The 22,394-nt window shown below is 46.3% G+C and overlaps 1 protein-coding gene across 3 annotated transcripts in view; it reads left to right on the forward strand.

Annotated features, from left to right (window-relative positions):
• The window catches only part of LOC147108276 (phosphatidylinositol 4-phosphate 5-kinase type-1 gamma-like), a 164,166-nt gene that overhangs the window by 98,684 nt on the left and 43,088 nt on the right, over positions 1-22,394 (forward strand). For all 3 annotated transcript variants that reach the window (XM_086004836.1, XM_086004838.1, XM_086004837.1), the window contains 3 exons: positions 1,893-2,046; positions 6,316-6,345; positions 21,030-21,152. In XM_086004836.1, coding sequence (XP_085860962.1) covers positions 1,893-2,046; positions 6,316-6,345; positions 21,030-21,152 — 307 coding nt within the window. The remainder of the gene's footprint in view (positions 1-1,892; positions 2,047-6,315; positions 6,346-21,029; positions 21,153-22,394) is intronic.

Consider the following 22,394-nt stretch of genomic DNA (forward strand, 5'->3'; position numbering starts at 1 on the left):
TGGCCACAGAAGTAGCATTTCTGGCCTTGGGATAGTGCTGTCTGGCTTTGGGACACTGCTGCGGTAGTTGGGCCGTTGTTGGGCTGTGGCTGGGGTGGCACGGTGCTATGGGGCTGCCCTACCGTGTCCCAGGTTGTCGTTCCCAGCGGCGTCCACGGTGCAGAGGAGTAGGCATCCATGCCCCGGAAGGCTGCGTCCAGCGTTAGTGCGATGTCGGAGGCTTTGTTGAGGGTGAGGTCACTCTGCTCCAGCAGTCGCTGTCGGGTGTAGTTGGACCTGTGGCCTGCTACGAAGGCATCCCGGATCAGTTCCTCCGTGTACTTAGTGGGCGTTACCGCCTTACACCCACAGGCCCGGCCAAGCATGGGCAGTGCTTGGAGGTATTCCTCAGTCGATTCCCCAGGTTGTTGCTTGCGACTCCCCAGAAGGTGCCTAGCGTATACTTCGTTCACAGGGCGCGTGTACTGGGTCTTGAGGAGCTGGAGGGCAGCTGTGTACGAGGTCGCGTCCCGGATGACTGAGTACACTCGGTGGTTCACCTTGGAGAACAGGACAGACAGTTTGTCCGCATCCGTTTCGACCGCAGTGGAGGCAGTCAGGAATGTCTCGAAGCACGTGAGCCAGTGAGCAAACTTGGTGGAAGCGTCCGCTTCCCGACTGTCCAGGTCCAGGCATGCTGGTGTGAGGATCTTCTCCATTATAGAAAATTTAGTTAATAAAATTGATGCGCCATCAATTACTCAAAAGACTGAGGTTGAGTGAGTAACAATCAGGCTTTTATTAACTAAAGAATGAAGGTCTTGTCTCGAGTGGTCGACCCGTCCAGAATACTAAGGGACTGGGAGGTAGTCACTCATATACCTGGAATAGTGGGAGGAGTCAGCCGAGGCATGTCCAGACCTGTACCTAGTGGAATACACATACAGACAGGTATAACAGTGGTTTACCACAGGTCCATTCTCTAGCGCATCTAAATCTGCTTGCAGAAATTTGTCCTCCACAATCCTAACACTTGCACAAATGTTCTTATCTGCAAACTTGCGGACCATTACCCTAACGCCTATATTCAGTTGATTTCTGAAGATAGTAAACAGACATACCCTAACGCCTATATTCAGTTGATTTCTGAAGATAGTAAACAGACATGGCTCTAACACCAATCCTGTTAACTGGCCTCTAAGCAGATCCACAGCCATTAATAACAATTTTCTGCTTACGGGAATGCAGACAGTTCTTAATGCATTGTAGCAACTTCCCACTGATTGCACAACATTCTGGCTTGCAGGGTAACCTATTGTGGGGTACCTTGTCTATTTGGATTTTCAGAAAGCCTTTAATAATGGCATCCACTAACTTAGTAACTTCTTCAAAAAATTCTAGCACCTTTGTAAGACACAACCTTCTTTTCCAGAATCTGTGTTGAGTGTCTCTGATGACTCCTTGATCCAGGTGATCATAAACAGCAACTCTTATGATTCCCTTCAAACGTCTTACTTATAACTAACATCAGACTAATAAGCCTATAGTTCTTTGGATCTGACTTGTCACGCTTTTTGAAAATTAGAACTACATGAGCATCCTTCCAATCCAAGGAAACAATCCCAGATCCTAGTGAGCTGTTAAAGATTTGGGCAAGGTGCTTGTGAAGCACGTCTCTTTAACCACCTTCGAGTGGAAGTCATCTGCACCAGCAGCCCAATCTATTTTAAGGTTCCATATTCTGTGTAATATGTAAAGAATAACCAATACATTATTAAAAGCAGTTAGGTGCGCAAGGCATTAAGCTGAAACTCTATTTTATTTTAGTTAAAAATAATTCTGCTTCATGGTGTGGTAAATAGTGTTTTTCTTTTAATGTTATTGGTAAGTTTTTAATCCCTCCATTGTTTTAGGGCTATTAGGCCGGCCGGATCTCCTTCCTTGTACCCCCCCTTCATTTGAAGAAGCAACTACAGCTTCAATAGCAACAACCCTGTCGTCAACAACCTCCTTATCAATAACAGAGCAGTCGCCGTCAGAAAGCTCTGAGCATCATCACCGCTGCAGGTATGAAGAGTTGTATTGTAGCCTTTGGGTAGACATATCTTTGATAACCAATCTGTCTGTCTCTCTCTCTCTCTCTCTCTCTCAAGTCTTTCAAAAAAAAATCTCTTCAATCAAACTTTTGGTCATCTCTACTAATTATTGCATTAAGGTTCAGTGTCTGTTCCTTTCTTCCTCTCTGTCAGCAGGGACCATGATAGTTTGTTATCTCCTCTCTATCCTAAGGCCAATTGTACCACTCCTACTGTCATTCTTCCTGCTACCTAACTGGAGGTAAATCTGGGTTCTTATGACTGTCTGTATGACTGTTACATGCTGTCTTTAGCAACTGTTGTATCAGGGAGTACATTTTTTATTTAACGTCCTGTTAAAAAAAAAAAAAGTATTCCTTTTCCTCTTTAGTTCTTTATCTGTTTACATTAGCAGAAGTTAAAGGTTTCTGTAATGTGTATCCTGTTGCACATGACATACCAAGACATGATGCATCAACACTAGAGCTTGTTGCTATGAGAAAGTTCAGTACAGTCTGTACAATTATATTCAGGTGACTGTTCAGATTTACTAAATGAAATGTCGTGGTCATAATCACAAGTTTTAGAATCTTTAGGCAAAAGGTTCCTTAATTAACACAAGATTTAAAAAACCCAATCATTTATATATTAAAAAAAAAAATGTTTTATTCATTTGTGGGATGTGTGCATTGCTGGCAAGGCCAGCATTTATTGCCCATCCCTAATTGTCCTCGAGAAGGTGGTGGTGAGCTGCCGCCTTGAACTGCTGCAGTTTGTGTGGTGAAGGTACTCCCACAGTGTTAGGTAAGGAGTTCCAGGATTTTGACCTAGTAATGATGAAGAAACAGTGATATATTTGATGTGTGACTTTGAGGGGAACTTGGAGGTGGTGGTGTTCCTATGCGCCTGCTGCCCTTGTCCTTCTAGGTGGAAGAGGTCGCGGGTTTGGGAGGTGCTGCCGAAGAAGCTTTGGCGAGTTGCTGCAATGCATCTTGTAGATGGTACACACTGCAGCCACAGTGCACCGGTGGTGGAGGGAGTGAATGTTTAAGGTGGTGGTTGAGGTGCCAATCAAGCGGGCTGCTTTGTCCTGGATGGTGTCGAGCTTCTTGTCAGAGCTGCACTCATCCAGGCACTCATTCATGCTTCGAAAAAGCAGCAGTAGGCATCTCCGTGCTGCTGGATGGGAAAAGCCAGCCAGGGTTACTGCTCCTGATTGCTTCTAAATGAAAGTGTTTGTGTGGGACTGTTGGCTGAGGACTAAATTGGTCTCAGCTGTGATGTTGTCCATGGTTGATTAGCCTGCCAACATTCATTGTACCAGAGGGCTTTTGGCATCTATGGAACCATATTCCAGCAAGAATCAATGTCTCTGCAAGAGAGGAGAAGAGAAACAGGCTACGTTTTCCCCATATCTGTAAAATTCACGTCTGAATCTTGTTTAGCTATTTATAACAAAATAAAGTACCAAGCTCATGAATAATTCAAGTATGATCAATTTCAGAGTCTGCCCAGTCAGTGTACCTTCTAACTGACGCCAGAAGCTACAAACTCAAATTTTCTTTAATCTGATAGTTTTAGTAACACATCTAACTGAATCAAAAAGTATAATGCTTGTCTTGGATTATGCATACAGTCCAGCTGTATATGTTGGCATAATGCAGGAACCCCCATGTGCTTCTGAACTCGTGTGACAAAATGAGAATTTCAGTGGATTAAATTGTTGTTCTATAAATAGAGAGCTACTTGATATTGCGAGGCACACTGTTCTAGCAGATTTGTGTTTTCTATCTGCTATCCAGGCAACAGCATTTTGCTCTCATAGTTTCATCAATCAAGTCAGTTTACTTCACTAACCATATTACCGTACCAATTTTATCCTTTTCCTAAAGGCGCCGACTCTTGTTGATGTGCGTGAAACCATACCCCAACAAGTTTCTGGTGCCTTGTCAACTGGCCATTCTTCATGTGTAAGCCTGTTCAGAGTGCCTGCAGGCTGTTTCACCATGGAGGCATCATGCCAATCCCTGTCCCCTCACGTTCCAGCAGCTGGTGCATGATAGCAATTGGGAGCAGGAACACTGGCTGACTGTACATCTCCCCCTGCCCCTTCCCCCCCCCCCCCCCCCCCCCCCCCCCCAAAACCCCTTGAGCTCAGGAGCACTGATCATTCGCAGGCCATGTTGCTCCTGTTGAGAACTGATGGCTCTGCCTCGACTGGCAGATTCTGGGCTGTATAACTCAGTACCCTATTGGCTGGTGTATTTAGCCGCTACAAATTTATTGGAGCCAGCTTAGCATATTGAAAGTTGATGTATTATTGGTTTATAGTAGAACCACAAACATCACTGTAGTCTTAGCAGCCATTGCATTGCAGATTAAGTTTAATTTTATTGAGACCAATTTATAATGCACATTTTACAACATATTGGCCCAGAAAATCGGGTCGGGGGCTTCCCGCGGGTGCAAGCCCCCGACCTGCACTTACCTTGTGCGCTGGCCATTGAGTTGTAGGGCCCCGTGGAATTCCGATCCGGGGCCTGGCCCAGCTGCCGGCGCGCAATGCTTGCGTGTCTCGGGCGTAGTTAGTGCGATGCGTCCCCTGGGATCACGTGGGCCATGGGCAGCCAATCGGAGGAGAAGACCTGTCAAGACTTATAAATACTACGGCCCCAAAATAGCAGTAAACCTTCAAATAATTTTTTTTTTAAATCACGCTTTTTAAATAAACTATAAATTACATTAAATAACTGTTTTAAACAATTTAAATTTTTGAAAAAAATGATTTTATATTCTAACGGGACTAAAAATAAACTTACTTTGCTTTAAAGTATTTAAAAATAATAAACCTGTGGAAAAAATGTTTTAATTTTAATTAATTGACCACTTACCTTGTAAAAAGCAGGCCTTACGCCTGCTTTTTACATTTCTAAATCCTGCAGACTTGCCCTCCCGGAGAAACCTGTTTATAAAAAAAAACGTAAGTTCAAAGCGCACGCGCAGCCTCTCCTGCGCACGCGTTCGACCTCTGAACTTCTTCGTTCAGAGGAACGGAAGTGCCGGTTTCCCGCGCATGCGCAGTGCATGCAGAAAACCGGCACTTCCGTCAGGCCCGTGCGTACTCACTCATGGAGACCCGAATTTCTGGGCCATTATCTTCAACATAATTGTATCGTTCCATATGAGGCAAAAATTAACAACTTTACTTTGTGTTCACAAAGTCCTGTGTTTCTCAGTCAAACTTAATTTCTTTCCCCCACTGGTATAAATCTTGTAAATTTTTCGTCTTCTGTCTGGCGAAGCTGTACTTGCGCAGTAAGACCGGACTAAAAATAGTTTTTTGGCTGCCTACCAGTTCACTCTCAGGATTTTTTTTGGCCTGTCCAAACAGGAATGATTTAATACTGCTTTTCCACCTTTATTGCCAGTAAAGACTAAGGGTTGGGCAGCAGGAAGCGCCTGTTGCCTCGCCTTGTGTTTTTTCAGGGGCTGTAGAAAGTTTATAGATAGAATTCCATCATGCCTATCTATAAAGACCCAGTTCCTGGCCATCAGCATGATACTCAGTCATGACTGGAAGTCGTCAGTACTCCATTCTTACCTAACATTATATGCAATCTACTTTCATACTTTCTGCTCCACTGCTTTGATTTTTTTAATTTTTTTTATTTGAAGTAAAACAACAACAACTTGCATTTATACTACACCTTTAACATAGTAAAATATCTCAAGGCGCTTCACAGGAGCGTCATCAAACAAAATTTGGCACCAAACCACATAGCGATATTAGGACAGATGATCAAAAGCTTGGTCAAAGAGAGAGTTTTTAAGGAGCATCTTGAAGGAGGAGAGAGAGGCGGAGAGGTTTAGAGATGGAATTCCTGAACTTGGGGCCTAGAGCGACATTTTGTGCTTTATCTTTTTAGTGTTTGTACCTTTTTATCAGGTTTAAATTTCCCATCTTCCCCTTTTTCCTCCACCTCAAAAATATCATGTCTGATATGCCATTGGTGAATTTCATTTCTATAATGCTAAAACACTCAGAAGGTGTGACTGTAGGAAAGATGGGTTGTCTAATGTTGCATTCTATCACAATGTAATATTTATTTTGCATGTATATTAACATCTTCTAGCAAAGCAACCTTTACATTTTTAAGTTGCGGCCTCATCCTCCTATTTTGACAAGTATTTTTTTAAATGTTCATGGCAAGCCAATCTCCATTGTAGTTACCATTTGTTTTGGTTTTTTAAATTTGTTTAGGAAAACTACACTTTCATCACAGGATGTTGGGTGAGAATCAAACTTTCTCATTTTCCTTTTATAATTTATATTGTAATTTTGCCTGTTAAGCTGAGGGTTGTGCTGATGAAGGGAACACATGCCTGGGTATTGTATAGTTAGATATTAGCATGGCCAAGCTGAGTATTGTCAAATTGGGAACAGTTTCGGTATTTAGTTGGGTATAACATAGACACATTGGGTATTTTGTAATTGTGTATGTAACCCCTTCACTGTTCTTTAGATATATGTGAGATGTGGTCTCTGTTGTAGACAGTATTCTATAGTCCAGTAAGGAGATCACTACTACAATGGCTTAATTCTAACTATCTTACTTTATAGTTTTAACATCAGACAGTATAAGAAGATTACAGGTCAATGAACTAAATTAGACATTTGCATACATTAGAATGACTCTAGACATAATAAACATACATTCTCCATTTACATGGATTCAAAGGACTGTCCCTGTGTCCAAATTCGAGTGCACTCTTTCGTTGGCGCACTTAAGTTGGAGCTCATGGTATGTATAATGTCTGCAAGACTTGCGACTCCGAACCCCTTCATTGAATTCTCTTCACGATCACTGAATCCCACTTTGAGTTCTGGATGCAGAGCACACAGCAGCCGCTGGAGTTGGTGACTCTCTCTCTCTCTCTCTCTGCAGCTTTTCCAAGTAGCTCCCCATCAGCACGAGGCAAGCAGCTCTCCCCAGACCTCTGCCTTGCAGATCTGGGTTCAGACAACGATCCCCCGGTACTAGTGACTTGCAGCCAGCCAGTTCTGGATGCAGTGCTACTAATACGAAGGGCGGCGGCCAAGTTTGGAAGCCCGGGACGGGATGCGGCAGCCATTTGCCTCCTGAGCCCTCTTTTCAGAGCTCCTGCCCTCTCCTCTTCCAATCGCTCTCCTTTTCCCGCTCGAAAAACCCGACTCCACCCCTTCCTCCTGGGGTTTCTGCCTGGAGACAGCGCAGCCTCACTGTCTGCAACAGTTGATACTGGTGCAGAATTATGGAAAGTCTGCTCTTAGTCACATTGTGTCCTTAAAAGTTCTTGCCGTACCTTCACATGGCAACTTTAACCCAGGGATTTATAACAATGATAATACAGTGTCTAAGTTAAAGATTGATAACCATACTTAGCGTACATAACATTTCCAGTGGGTATTACACTCCCTCCTCCCCCCACCCCCCCCTACCAAATATAGGCATGTCCCCATGACTAATGAACTTTACACATAAGTGGTTAATGAACTTCCCAATCATGTATAAAGCGAGGTAACATATCGAACCGTAGGGGCTATCATTACACTTGGCACTCCTAGTGTACTGTATGTCAATCTTTCAGGAACCTTCTTAACTCGCTGTGAGCTCCTTATTTCGGATACCCGGTCTTCAGTTCCTTCAACTACGTTGGAGGCGTTGGTTCCTTTGTTATCATGCCTTTCAGTCTCTTTTATCTCCTTCTCGAAAGCATCTGGTTCTTCCCAGACCATGTCCAAGTCTGAGCTAAGTGGTTCAGACAATTCATCCAGATTCTGTCTTATGCGTCTTTCTGGGAGGTCGTACCGTAGATCCCATTCTTCATCTTCCGACTCATCAGGTTCCTCCCATTCTTTAGGAACGAGTGAATCTCCAAAGTTGAAGGAGGAGGGTGTCAGATCTCCGGTTGAGTTAACTTTGGACTCTTCCTTCACATGTGACGACAGTACATTTACAGGAAACAGATGCGCAATCGGCATTCCTTTCCTTAATGTGATTCCTTTGCCTGACATATTCCTCACGGTCACTGTAACTCTCCTTGACATCACAGCTGTCGAGGTCTGCAACTCTGGTCTCACCAGAAGCTCATTTGGGAACCGTGACTCTTCTGCAGGATCATCAGGTGATTCTATCAGAATGGCTTCAGTACCTGGCGTTCCAGGGAATTTTGGTATCCCAGGGATTCTAGCCACTCCTCCAGGACGCAGGGTGATAGGTTTGGCTCGAACGTACCATGCAGTTCCTCTTTTGCTATCATCTACGTCGGAAGAAAGTTCAGGCAGTTTCTCAAAAGCCTTTTTGAAAACAGGGTGAATGTGTCTGGTGCTCAAGAAGTTTTCACCTCCCTGCTCTTTGCAGCTTGTCAGGAGTCGTCTCACTATGGGTGTATTACTGCCAACCAGTATGGAAACCTCACCTTTCACCATGGGGTCAGGGCAAACCAACACAAGTGCATCAATGGTCTCAGTGGTCCCTACATCAGCTTCCAAGAACTCCAACCTCAGCGACAAATAGCCATCATATGGGTAATCAGCAGGACTAAGGCCCCAGATCTGCAGAAGACTGATTGGGGTTAACGGCAAATGCGTCAGGTATCGGTCATAGAAGGATCTGTACAGTATGGTAACCTGAGAACCCGTGTTGAGGATAGCTTTAGTATAAATGCCTTCAATCTGCATTGATACAGCAGAACTCGGCCCTACTAAACCTTCAGGTATGATGTCTTTCATATCCCCTCGTCTATTATTGCACTTAGCGGAACGTGTCTTAACTACAGGGACAGCAGGCCGTTCTGTTACTGTGCCCCTTTGTAGTTTCCCGACTTCTTGGTAAGTTTTATGAGACGGTCATTTACTTTTTTTAGATTTTCCTCACCTCTACATTCTCGCTTGAAATGTCCATCCTTTCCACAGTTATAACAAAAGACTCCAGGTCTATCTCCTTCATGGGGATATCCTTTAGAGGAATCATTCATTTTGCTGTTAGACTTCACAGGGTGTTCAACCTTTTGCACCCGTGCGTCATCCCTTTCTGTGTTGGGCTTAGACCGAAAATATGCCATCTCGGCTCTCATGACATTTATTTCCTTCTTCAGCTGTTCCATCTCAGGGTTGACATCACCCTTAGGAGTAGGAACTGTAACAGGAGTCACAAGCTTGGACATCACAGCACTCTTTGCTACATTCCGGGCCTGAAACATATCCTCCTCCTCTCTGACTTCCCTTAGCAGCTCGGTGAAGGTAGGTGGATCTCGCAACTTATGGGTCATGCGTATGCGAAGAGCAGTCACGTCTTTGAGCAATGCACCTCGCACAACCTGTTCAATGCGGAACCGATTCATTTCAGGCAACTCAATCCCTCTTTTCCGTAACATACAATGCAGCAGTTTGTCTATTCTCAACAGATAACTGGACAGCTTCTCTCCCTCACACTGGAATGTGCTTCTGAATCTGACCATCAAATCTGAAATGGTTTCAGTAGTTCCAAAGGCAGTTTCTAGAGCCTGCATGTAGTCAAAGGAAGTAGCAGAGGTGTTCTGTGCCTTTAAGAATCTTACTATGTCAGCAGCAGGACCCTTAAGGCTTTCTACTATTCTCTGCCTCTTCACATTGTCACTGCACTGCCATTCCTCTAGCAGAGGCAGGGTCTGCTCAGCCCAGGCGTCGTACTCCTCTTCCCCACTGGGAGTTGGTCTCACTCCTGAGAACATACGGAGCTTACGGTATCCCTGAGCCTCGAAGGGCAGATTGGTGCATTTATCCACCAGAGAACTAATGGCACTGACCAACTGAGTGTTCATATCCAGGGCCGAAGGACGTATCAGACTGACATCAGCAACAGTCTTTCCTTCTTGTCTCAAGAATGACAACAACTTGGTCTGAAACCCTTCTTCTTCCTTAGTAGTAATAGGGACAAACTGAACTGGCCAGGGACCAGCCTCTTCAGAAAGCCCAACTGCCTCAGGTAAACCATGACTTCTCAGGTTCTCTGATGTCTGGATCAACACAAACTGCTTCTTGGTAGCTGTATCCAAGCAGCGCTCAACTATCCTAACCTTTCCAAAGGCTTTGACACAATTTAGAGCCCTTAGCAAGACATCATCAGGGTCATCGTTAGCAACACCATTCAGCACAATGGCATGGGTAGTAGCTATCTGCTTCCGTTTGCACCAAGCTTCAACCTCAATAACATCCATCTTTTATGCTCAAACAGCCCAGTAGAAACCACAAACCACTCTCTTAGCAATGAGCATTCAATACTGTTAGTTTACTGACATAAATAGACCACAATCCCAGACGAGCCCCCAAAATGTAACCCCTTCACGGTTCTTTAGATATATGTGAGATGTGGTCTCTGTTGTAGACAGTATTCTATAGTCCAGTAAGGAGATCACTACTACAATGGCTTAATTCTAACTATCTTACTTTATAGTTTTAACATCAGACAGTATAAGAAGATTACAGGTCAATGAACTAAATTAGACATTTGCATACATTAGAATGACTCTAGACATAATAAACATACATTCTCTATTTACATGGATTCAAAGGACTGTCCCTGTGTCCAAATTCGAGTGCACTCTTTCGTTGGCGCGCTTAAGTTGGAGCTCATGGTATGTATAATGTCTGCAAGACTTACGACTCCGAACCCCTTCGTTGAATTCTCTTCACGATCACTGAATCCCACTTTGAGTTCTGGATGCAGAGCACACAGCAGCCGCTGGAGTTGGTGACTCTCTCTCTCTCTCTCTCTCTCTCTGCAGCTTTTCCAAGTAGCTCCCCATCAGCACGAGGCAAGCAGCTCTCCCCAGACCTCTGCCTTGCAGATCTGGGTTCAGACGACGATCCCCCGGTACTGGTGATTTGCAGCCAGCCAGTTCAGGATGCAGTGCTACTAATACGAAGGGCGGCGGCCGAGTTTGGAAGCCCGGGACGGGATGCGGCAGCCATTTGCCTCCTGAGCCCTCTTTTCAGAGCTCCTGCCCTCTCCTCTTCCAGTCGCTCTCCTTTTCCCGCTCGAAAAACCCGACTCCACCCCTTCCTCCTGGGGTTTCTGCCTGGAGACAGCGCAGCCTCACTGTCTGCAACAGTTGATACTGGTGCAGAATTATGGAAAGTCTGCTCTTAGTCACATTGTGTCCTTAAAAGTTCTTGCCGTACCTTCACATGGCAACTTTAACCCAGGGATTTATAACAATGATAATACAGTGTCTAAGTTAAAGATTGATAACCATACTTAGCGTACATAACATTTCCAGTGGGTATTACATGTATATTATGGCCAGGCTGGATATTGTATAGTTGAGCATTACATGGCTTAGCTTAAGTATTGTCATAGAATTAAACATTACAGTAGGAGGCCATTCAGCCTATCGTGCCTGTGCCGGCTCTATGAAAGAGTTAACCAATTAGTCCCACTCCCCTGCTCTTTCCCGTAGCATTGTAAATTTTTTCCCTTCAAGTACAGTATTCCCTTTGAAAGTTACTATTGAATCTGCTTCCTCAACCCTTTCAGGCAGTGCATTCTAGATCACAACAACCCGCTGCGTTGTCCTCATGTCGCCTCTGGTTCTTTTGCCAATCACCTTAAATCTGTGTGCTCTGGTTACCGACCTTTCTGCCACTGGGATAAGGGTCGGTAACCAGAGTACACATACTGCTGTTGTATAGTTGAGTATCGCATGGCTCAGGCTGGGTGTTGTTTAGTTGGGTATAGCACAGCCAGATGGCAACTGCTTTGTTGTAACCTTATTTCTGAATCACAAAGTCATTACAGCAGTGACATGCCAGACTGAAATTGCTGATTTTATACTGAATTGTAATCAGTTTGTGCTGTAAGCCTGTAGCCACAAGGAATTGGATTTTTGTGGACATGCAAAAAAGGACAGGTTAAAAACCAGCTGGTTTATCAAACCCATCCCATCCTCGTATGGTGTATTTTCTGTACACAATCACTCCCATCTCCTTCCCCACCCCCTCCCCAATTTAGCCATGCAATCTCCTGGGAGAGGCAAAAAAAAGAGAAATTTAGGCTAATTTAGGAGAAGAAACTGTGGGTAAATTCCTTTCTGACCCCCAAAGCCAGTCAAGTGTGACAACCTCTGATGACCCACCTACTTTCAATATGTAGACATGTTAGCCACTCTCAGGAATTTTCCTGCTCCTTCTGAATGCTTGCACTGAATCTGCATTCATTGCATGTGCCAGCAACGATTCCAGAGGTCATTTTACGAAAAGTACCTAATTCTTTGCTTTCATAACTTATACTTGTGTGCCCTGGCCCATCGTAACCTATCTAGCTTAGTTCCCTGTTCACTTCGAGCAAGTCTAATTCTTTTGTTATTTTCAGACCTCAATTAACTTACCTCAAATGCTTTTCTAAAGTAAAAAGCGCTAACATCCTTGACCTGTCCTGATACCAGAGAGCCCTTAAACTAGGTATCAATCTAGTGGCTCTCCTCTGAACCTGTTCCAGGGTTTCCATATCCCTCAACCTTTGAGGGGATCAAAACTGGAATTCTAGATGATGCCTGACCAAGGCCTTGCAGGGGACAAGGATATTATTTCCTGTTATATACCTAATTGTCCTGGCAATACATCCTAACAGCCTAATTTCTTTTGCAGTAACCTTGCGGCACTGGTCATGTACCTTCAGTGACTAGTACTGTAACCTCCAGGTCCTTCTCCTAGTCAGCAGCCTTGAGCGTGCAACCCTGCATGGTGTATACATGCTTGCAGCTGCCCTTGCTTAAGTGCATCATGCTACATTTATCTGTATTAAAAGACATTTGCCAGATATGGGCCCATTTCCCAATTGCCTCAAGATCCATCTGAAATAACAACAGAAAATGCTGGAAAAACTCAGCAGGCCAGACAACATCCGTGGAGAGAGAAATAGTGTCAACGTTTCAGGCCAAAACCCTTTGTCAAGACGGAAAAAGCACAGGAAATGAAACAGATTAAAAGGCCAGTTTGGGGGCTGGGAGAGAACAAAAGAGAAGTGAAGAGACATTAAGAGGTATTCAAAACGAGACGAGATGGTGATCGGACTAGTGAAGACAAAAGACGGCGCTAGATTTGGTGTGAAATGCGCTGGCAGAATGAGAGACAGCTGCCATGTGGGAGAGAAAAAAAGGGGGGGGGCCAAAACAAAGGTGTGGATAAAAAATATAAGTAAAAATGTAATGGGGGCCGAGGTTATGATCTGAAATTGTTGAACTCGATATTGAGTCCGGAAGGCTGTAAAGTGCCTAATCGGAAGATGAGGTGCTGTTCCTCAAGCTTACGCTGAGCTTCCATGGAACAATGCGGAGTACGGTGAGGTCTGAGTGGGAATGGGGCGGTGAATTAAAATGACAGGCGACCGGAAGCTCGGGGTCATCCTTACGGACTGAACGGAGGCATTCCGCAAAGCGGCCACTGATATACCTATCAATTCCTCCAATAAAAGGCGAAGAGTTCCGAAGGTGACTAAAGGTTTTTATTGACTAATTAACAGAGCCCACTCTCGTGGGTGATCCGATCCAAGCAGGAGGAATACCAGCCAGTCGCTCACCTTTATACCTGGCCTGGTGGGTGGAGCCAAGGCGGAGTCGGCAGTGGTCATCCCAGGTATAGCAGTGTGGCAAGAGGCGACCTCGTACCGTGATACAATAGTGGTCAGTGATACAGTTATAACGAACAGTGGTGAACAGTGCTAACTACTAACAGTGATACGATAGTGAACGTGGTTTACCACATTCACCCCTTGTTTAGAATTAAGTCCGGCGGGGTGAAGTGTACTACCAATTCTGGTAGGTCAGTCTCTCCGGAGGCTTCGTAAGCCTCTCCGATCGCCGCAGCGGTGGTGTTGCCTTATCCGGTGCTGGTGCCTTATCCGGTGTTGATGCTGGTGTTTGCGTGGTCGGCGAGGGCTCGTGGGGTTCCGGCATGCCGTCTACCTGGGCTGAGGTTGGGGGGGGTGGTGGCGGTGTTTCCGGATCGGCTGAGGGTGCGAGGTCTCGTAGGGAGACAGTGTCCTCCCGCCCGTCTGGGTACGCCACGTAGGCGTACTGGGGGTTGGCGTGCAGGCGGTTCACCCTCTCGACCAGGGGGTCCGTTTTATGGGCCCTCACGTGTTTCCGCAGCCAGACCGGCCCCGGGGCGGTCAGCCAGGTTGGTAGAGTGGTTCCCGTAGTCGACTTCCTGGGGAAAACGAACATTCGTTCATGGGGGGTGGTGTTAGTGGCCGTGCAAAGTAATGACCGGATGGAGTGCAGCGCTGTCGGGAGGACTTCTTGCCAGCGGGAGGTTGGGAGGCCCTTAGACTTTAAGGCTAAGAGGACGGCCTTCCATACCGTCGCGTTCTCTCTTTCCACCTGACCGTTACCTCTGGGGTTGTAGCTGGTGGTCCTGCTTGCTGCAATACCTCTCTCTAGGAGGAATTGCCGGAGTTCCTCGCTCATGAAGGAGGAGCCCCGGTCGCTGTGTATATAGTTCGGGAACCCGAACAAGGCGAAGAGGGCATTCAGGCACTTAATGACCGTGCTACTGGTCATGTCGGGGCAGGGGAAGGCAAAGGGGAAACGGGAGTACTCATCAACGATGTTGAGGAAGTACACATTACGGTCAGAGGACGGGAGGGGCCCCTTAAAGTCGATGCTCAGGCGCTCGAAGGGGCGGGTGGCCTTGATCAGGCTTGCTCGGTCCGGCCTATAGAAGTGCGGTTTGCACTCCGCACAGGTCTGGCAGTTCCTGGTCATGGTCCTGACCTCCTCGATGGAGTAGGTCAGGTTGCGGGCCTTAATGAAATGGTAGAGTCTGGTGACTCCGGGGTGGCAGAGCTGGTCGTGGAGGGTCTGAAGCCTATCGATATGCGCGCTGGCGCATGTCATTCGTGAAAGGGCATCAGGGGATTCGTTCAGCTTGCCTGGCCGGTACAAGATCTCATAATCGTAGGTGGAGAGCTCGATTCTCCATCTCAAAATCTTGTCATTCTTGATTTTGCCCTTCAGCTTGTTATTAAACATGAAAGCCACCGAACGCTGGTCGGTGAGGAGGGTAAATCGTTTGCCTGCCAGGTAGTGCCTCCAGCGCCGTACTGCCTCCACGATCGCCTGGGCCTCTTTCTCGACTGACGAATGTCGGATCTCGGGGCCCTGTAGGGTCCTTGAGAAGAAGGCCACTGGCCTCCCCTCCTGGTTTAGGGTGGCGGCTAAGGCGAAGTCGGATGCGTCGCTCTCCACCTGGAAGGGGATGGACTCGTCCACTGCGTGCATCGTGGCCTTGGCTATGTCTCCCTTAATGAGGGAGAAGGCCGCGCACGCCTCCTCCGTGAGGGGGAAGGAAGTGGCTTTCAGGAGGGGTCTGGCTTTGTCCGCGTAATTGGGTACCCATTGGGCATAGTAGGCGAAAAGCCCCAGGGTTCTCCTAAGTGCTTTAGGGCAGTGGGGGAGGGGTAGCTCCATGAGGGGGCGCATTCTTTCTGGGTCGGGGCCGATGATTCCGTTCTCCACTACGCAGCCGAGGATGGCAAGGCGCGTGGTGTTAAACACGCATTTCTCCTTATTGTAGGTGAGGTTCAGCCGTTGGGCCGTACGGAGGAATTTCTCCAGATTCGCGTCATGTTCCTGCCGGTCGCGGCCGCAGATAGTGACGTTATCTAGGTAGAGGAATGTAGCCTGCAGTTCGTTCTGGTCAACCATCTGGTCCATCTCCCTTTGGAAGACCGAGACCCCATTAGTGACACCGAAGGGGACCCTAAGGAAGTGGTATAGGCGCCCATTCGCCTCGAAGGCGGTATACTGGCGGTCCTCAGGGTGGATAGGGAGTTGGTGGTAGGCCGACTTCAGGTCGATGGTCGAGAATACTTTATACTGTGCAATCTGATTGACCATGTCAGATATGCGGGGGAGGGGGTATGCGTCCAGCTGGGTATATCTGTTTATGGTCTGGCTGTAGTCGATGACCAGGCGGTTTTTATCGCCGGTCTTTACGACTACGACCTGGGCACGCCAGGGGCTGCTGCTCCCCTCGATAATGCCCTCTTTCAGGAGGCGCCGCACCTCAGAGCTAATGAAGGCTCTGTCCCCGGCGCTATACCGCCTGCTCTTGGTAGCGACGGGTTTGCAGTCAGGGGTAAGGTTAGCAAACAGAGAGGGTGGCGGGACCTTGAGGGTGGAGAGGCTGCAGGTGTTATGCGGTGGGCGGTTTAACGTTTGCTGGTTGTTGACTGTGAGTGGGGGGAGGGGTCCACCGTATGCTAGGGTTACGCTTTGGAGGTGGGATTGGAAGTCCAGCCCTAGTAGGACGGCAGCGCAGAGATGGGGGAGGACGAGGAGTTTAAAGTTTTTATACTCCGTGCCCTTAACCGACAGGGTCACGACACAGTAGCCGCTGATGTCCGTGGCGTGGGACCTCGATGCCATCGAGATTCGGCTGCGCGTTGGTAGGACAGAGAGGGAGTAGTGGCTCACCGTGTCTGGGTGGATGAAGCTCTCCGTGCTTCCGCTGTCGAACAGGCAGGTCGTGGCGTGGCCGTTCACTTTGATGTCCATCATTGACTTGGACAGATGGTGCGGGCGGGCTTGGTCCAGGGTGACGGAAGCTAGTGTGTAGCTGAGCGAGTCGTTGTCATCTGCGGGCGAGGCGGTCGGGCGTGGTGAGTAAAATGGCGTCTCCCACGAGGTAGGGCAAAATGATGGAGAAGATGGCTGCCCCCGTAGCTCACATGAGGCACTATTGGGGTCGGTTGCCTTAATCAAAGATGGCCGCCCCCATGACTCATGTGTGGGGATGCTGGCCTCAGTTGCCCTAAACAAAGATGGCCGCCCCCATAGTTCGCATGCGGCACTGCTGGCCTCTGAGGATCCGCTCCTGCAGGCCTTGGAGAAGTGGCCTTTCTTCAGGCAGGTTTTGCATATGGAGTTCTTGGCTGGGCAGCGCGACCTCGGGTGCTTCTCCTGGCCACAAAAAAAACAGCCGGCGGCCCGATCGCGGATGCCCGATGTCGGGGCCGGTGCCGGGGGTGGCGGGGCCGGTCGGGTCCGGGACGCCGACGCAGAGGTAGGTCCCGGGGGCGGCGCTGGGAAGGGTGCTGTGGTAGGGGTCGGGCCCAAGTCCCAGGGTCGCGAGCAGTACCTGGTGAATGCTTCCTGATCTTGGTGGGCCACTTCCAGGGAGATAGCGAGGGCTTCAGCTTTTTCCATGCTGAGGTCTTTAGCTTCCAGCAGTCTTTGCCGTGAGTACTCGGACCGTAGGCCTTTCAGGAATGCGTCGCGGATATTATCTTCAGTATTTTCGGCTGCCGACACCGATTTAAAGTCACAGTTCCTGGCGAGTGCATATAGCGCCTGTGAGAATTCGGCTACTGATTCTCCTGGCTGTTGCGGCCGTGATCTTAGGAGGTGCCTAGCGTACATGTAGTTTACCGGGGTCCGGTACTTCTGTTTCAGCAGGTTGATGGCGGTCTCGTAGGTAGTCATGTCCTCGATGAGAGTGTATACTCTCGGGCTCAGTTGTGCCTGCAGGACACTTAGTTTGGATGCCTGAGGGACGCTGGATTCTCTCAGGTATGATTCGAAGCAGACCAGCCAGTGTTTAAAGTCTGCGGCTGAGTTTGCTGCTCGTGGGTTCAGGTCCAGGTACGGCGGTCTGAGGGCTCGCAGCCAAGCTGGCTGGTGTGGCTGTGCTCCTGGGAGCTGCGCTGGTGGCTCCTCCGCCGGTTGTGACTCGTTGTCGGACATCATTAAATTTAGTCAATAAAATTGATATACCTATCAATTCCTCCAATAAAAGGCGAAGAGTTACGAAGGTGACTAAAGGTTTTTATTGACTAAATAACAGAGCCCACTCTCGTGGGTGATCCGATCCAAGCAGGAGGAATACCAGCCAGTCGCTCACCTTTATACCTGGCCTGGTGGGTGGAGCCAAGGCGGAGTCGGCAGTGGTCATCCCAGGTATAGCAGTGTGGCAAGAGGCGACCTCGTACCGTGATACAATAGTGGTCAGTGATACAGTTATAACGAACAGTGGTGAACAGTGCTAACTACTAACAGTGATACGATAGTGAACGTGGTTTACCACAGCCACCCAATCTGCCACCCATCTGAAATCTGTTTTTATCATCTAAGGTCCCTACTCATGTACATATCTTCGTGCCATCTGTGAACTTGCGGATAGCTCCCCCAATGTCTTCATCTAGATCGTTGATAAAGTTGAAGAACAACGGCTCTAACAATGATCTCTGTAGGATTCCATTAGTAAATAGCTCCCCTCGTAGAACCACTACCATTAATAACTACTTTCTGTCTATGGCCATGCAACCAGTTCCTTATCCTGCCTAAAATCTGTCCATCAATCCCACAAGACTCGACCTTTCTTAGTAGCCTTTTGTGTAGCACTTTGTCAAAGGCTTTTTAAAAGTCTGGATACATAATGTGAATTGGACTTTGAACATCCACGAATCTTGCACCTTCCTCAAAAAATTCAACCCGGTTTGAGAGACTGGACCTTCTTTTCCAGAAGCCATGCTGAGATTCCTTAATAACTCGATAGCAAAATACTGCAGATGCTGGAAATCTGAAATAACAACCGAGAATGCTGGAAACACTCAGCAGGTCAGGCAGCATCGAGGAGAGAGAAATAGAGCCAATGTTTCGGGTCGAGGACCCTTCGTCAGAACTGAGTTCTCCTCAATGCTGCCGGACCTGCTGAGTGTTTCCAGCATTCTCTTGTTATTCCTTCATAACTCCTTCCCTTTCCAGTTGTTAATAGTGTATTTCTAATGATCTCTCTAGCAACTTGCTGATAGCTAAAGTTGAACTTAATGCACCTATAGTTTCCTGATTCTGACTTATTGCCCTATTTAGATAATAGTACCATATTATGGGCCTCTCCAGTCCATAGGAACAATCTCTGACCCCAACGAGCTATTAAATATATGAGCGAGTGGCTCCATTTGTTTGAGCATCCTTGGGTCCTATATTCCTATTAATCCCGACAGGGCCAGGAGCCCAATCTGTTTTGAGATGACTAATTCTAGCTTGGACTATATCTGCATCTACGTTGACATTGTTCTTTTGGCCAACGGAAATGGGTTCCAGGGATAAGGGATTACAGTTACGTGGAGAGTCTGGAGACAGATTAAGGTGATTGGCAAAAGAACCAGAGGCGACATAAGGGAAAACTTTTTTTACTCAATGAGTGGTTAGGATTTGGAGTGCACAGATTCAATAGTAGCCTTCAAAAGGGAATTGGATAAATACTTGAAGGAGAAAAAATTGCAGGGATATGGGGAGAGAACGGGGGAGTGGGACTAACTGGATTGCTCTTCAAAAGAGCTGGTGCAGACTCGATGGGCCGAATGGCCTCATTCTGTGCTGTACTATTCTATGACTTGCAACATAGGGTTGGTGCTATAATTGTATTGATAATCCAGTATTACCTTCAATGGTGAAAACTGATATAAAGTAACCATTTAAAACGTATGCCATATCCTGGGACTTCACCTGAATATGTCCATAATGGCCTTCTGACTCCTAAAGTAGCTGAAAAAGATCTAGCTATTATTAGAACACATATCCACTACCCTTTTCTCTTGATCTTATGGCTGCTCTGATACAGCTTCCATTCAATTCCCAACCTGGTTCTCCTGAGACGTGACCAGTTAGTCAATTTGGTTTTGTTTTACCATTTGCTATTCTTTTAACCCTATGGACATAGATGACTTCATTTGGCTTTGAAAGCATTCAATTTTACTTCAGTATTGCTATTATCTGCGCCGAGCAGGACTGCCCAATCCACGTTGCTGATATCCAGCACTAGCATTAAATTTTCTGCACCTTGGTTTATCTGATCAAGTTAAATCTAATAATGTGGCCAGTTTTGCCCAGGTATTCCCCACATAGAGGTCTGATACTGCATCAGGGTCACTACTAAGAACTAGGTCCAGTGCCCAAGAAACCCTAATTTATTACATATCTTTCAGCCATCCTGTCCTCAACACTAGATGGATCACTATTGGACCACTGAATACCTGGGAAGTTAAAATCCCCCATTACATCGGCATTTCCCAATTCCTTGTAACTTGTGCCTAGAGTGCCTCATTTTAGATTGCCCAAAACTGATTTCATGTCAGATTTTCATGTCAGACTTGCACAATCAACGTACAGAGGAGCCGTTAATCTTATCAGTTTGAGATAGATTTGAGCTTGGGACCCAGAGGTGAGAGTACGGCATCTAACCTAGGACGCTATCCAGTCCCCCTTCATTGTTCTGAAAGTATTTCATTGACCGAATGGGAAATACAAATTTACTTTCTGAAATACAATAATTTAAAGTGCAGAATGCGGATTAGAAGCCAAACTCTTTAAATTGGCTTTATACACTTAGAATCATAAAATCTTCCAGCACAGAAGGAGGCCATTCGGCCTGTCACACTTCAGAGCGTATGTAGTGACATTTTCTTCTTCACGCTCCTAACCGAGGGGAAAGAAACCGAAAACAAAAACCATTTACATAGTTTTTCAAGTGTTTGCATACTTATTATGTATTTGCAGTGACTTGAGTTTTTAAACATACAGTAGGTCCTCTTACTGTAGTACTCCTAAGCAGTCAGTATATATAATGCAGTTACAAAACAATTGAGGTAGTTACAATTTTTTATGTTCTATATTCTTGGATTTATTTTCTCCCCTCCTCTTCTGAAGTCATCGGCTGTCACTGAGGTACAGTTTCATGGCTGATATTGGTGCCTTGCACAAGTGTTGATAGCCTACTTGACCATGTGGGTATCACCTACAATCCTGATGCTATCCTCATCCAGCGTCCATATCTGCACTTTCTAGCAGGAGTCGCTGGTTAGTGATCAAAAATGGAGCCCAAGTTTCACACGCACAAATTAGTACAAATCTGTCAGTTTTTTTTCCTGTTTCAAATATTCTGTCTGCTCCTAGGTCCTATGATGAGATGATGGTGGAAGCTGACTTGCAGCAGGTCACTGTTCAGCTGGAAGTGAAGTCCAGCAACGATCCTGAGACTGGAGCCGAGGAAGAAGCAACAGAAGAGGAGGAGAAAATGTTAGTGTGTGGTTACTGGGGTTATCCCAGTGTGATACTTGTGTATAATTGTGTCATGCATAACAAAATTCACAATACTCAAGTAATAAGAAGTTAGAAGAAATTGTTTTCCCATGGGATAGCAAATGTGGAACAAGCTCTCAGCTCATTGACATCCTCATAAAGGAACCAGATAAATACCTTTTGAGAGTTATATGGATATTAATAAAAGTGCTTGATTCACATGGGGGTTAGGAAGACAATACAGAGATTTTTTTCTGTGGGCAGGGGCAAAGATGGAAGGGAAGCTTCTCTCTCAATATTGCTCTAAGCAAGAATTGGGCTGTAATTGATCACACTTACTCTTTCTAAATTCAGGTCAGGACTGTACACCTCCATCATGAGACAGGGAAACGCCTCCTAAAGCAGCAGAGTGAAGCGCCTTACCCCCTCATATAAATGCAATATTGAGGCACATAGATATCTTCAAATATCAAAAGGCCGAATGGTCTTTTATCATTGGTGCACTTTCTTATGCTGGCTTTTCCTCAATTTAAAAGAAATATGTGAATAGGAAATTGTCCGGAACAAAACTTTTTTGAAGATGCTACATTTCAAGCTAAATTACTTGATTAAAATTGTTTTATTGACATTCCAAGTTCCAAAAGATAAATCTACCTTTTTTGTAAGGCTTTCAAATGCAGGATACAATACATGTGTATTGGGGAAATAAATATACTGAATAATGAAATGCAGATTATTCCTCAGTACTGAATACATCACAGCTATTAATCCTTCATTCAGGGTGTCAACATGGGAGGAACATCCTGGCCAGTATCCATCAAGATACTGCCCCCTCCCATCATCACTACTACTAATTCTGGGCACATTCTATATGTGAGCAATCTCAAAACTGGAATTGCTAGTCAAGGTTTCAAGTAACAGTTAAAATTGCTTGAGCTTCACCTACCCTGTTTGATGCCATCTGAGTATCGTGATATAATACGAACATACAAAAATGCTGGGCAGGAAAAGACCAGCTGGTCCATCAAGCCTGCCCCAGACTCATGATGCCCGGAGCAGCAGCACACCACACAAGCCGGCAATGAATTCCAGAGGCTCACTACTCTGAGAAAAGAAACCGCCGAATATCTAGCCTATTCCTACTTTTGCATAGTTTAAATGCTTGTCCCCTGGTCCTCTCCAATCTGTCAAACTGAAATAATCTATCAGTAGGCATGCAATCCAACCCCTTTGTTATTT

The sequence above is a fragment of the Somniosus microcephalus genome, chromosome 13 (genome assembly GCF_052327205.1).
Source record: "Somniosus microcephalus isolate GS21.2 chromosome 13, FLI_Smic_1.0, whole genome shotgun sequence".
Taxonomy (NCBI): Eukaryota; Metazoa; Chordata; class Chondrichthyes; order Squaliformes; family Somniosidae; genus Somniosus; species Somniosus microcephalus.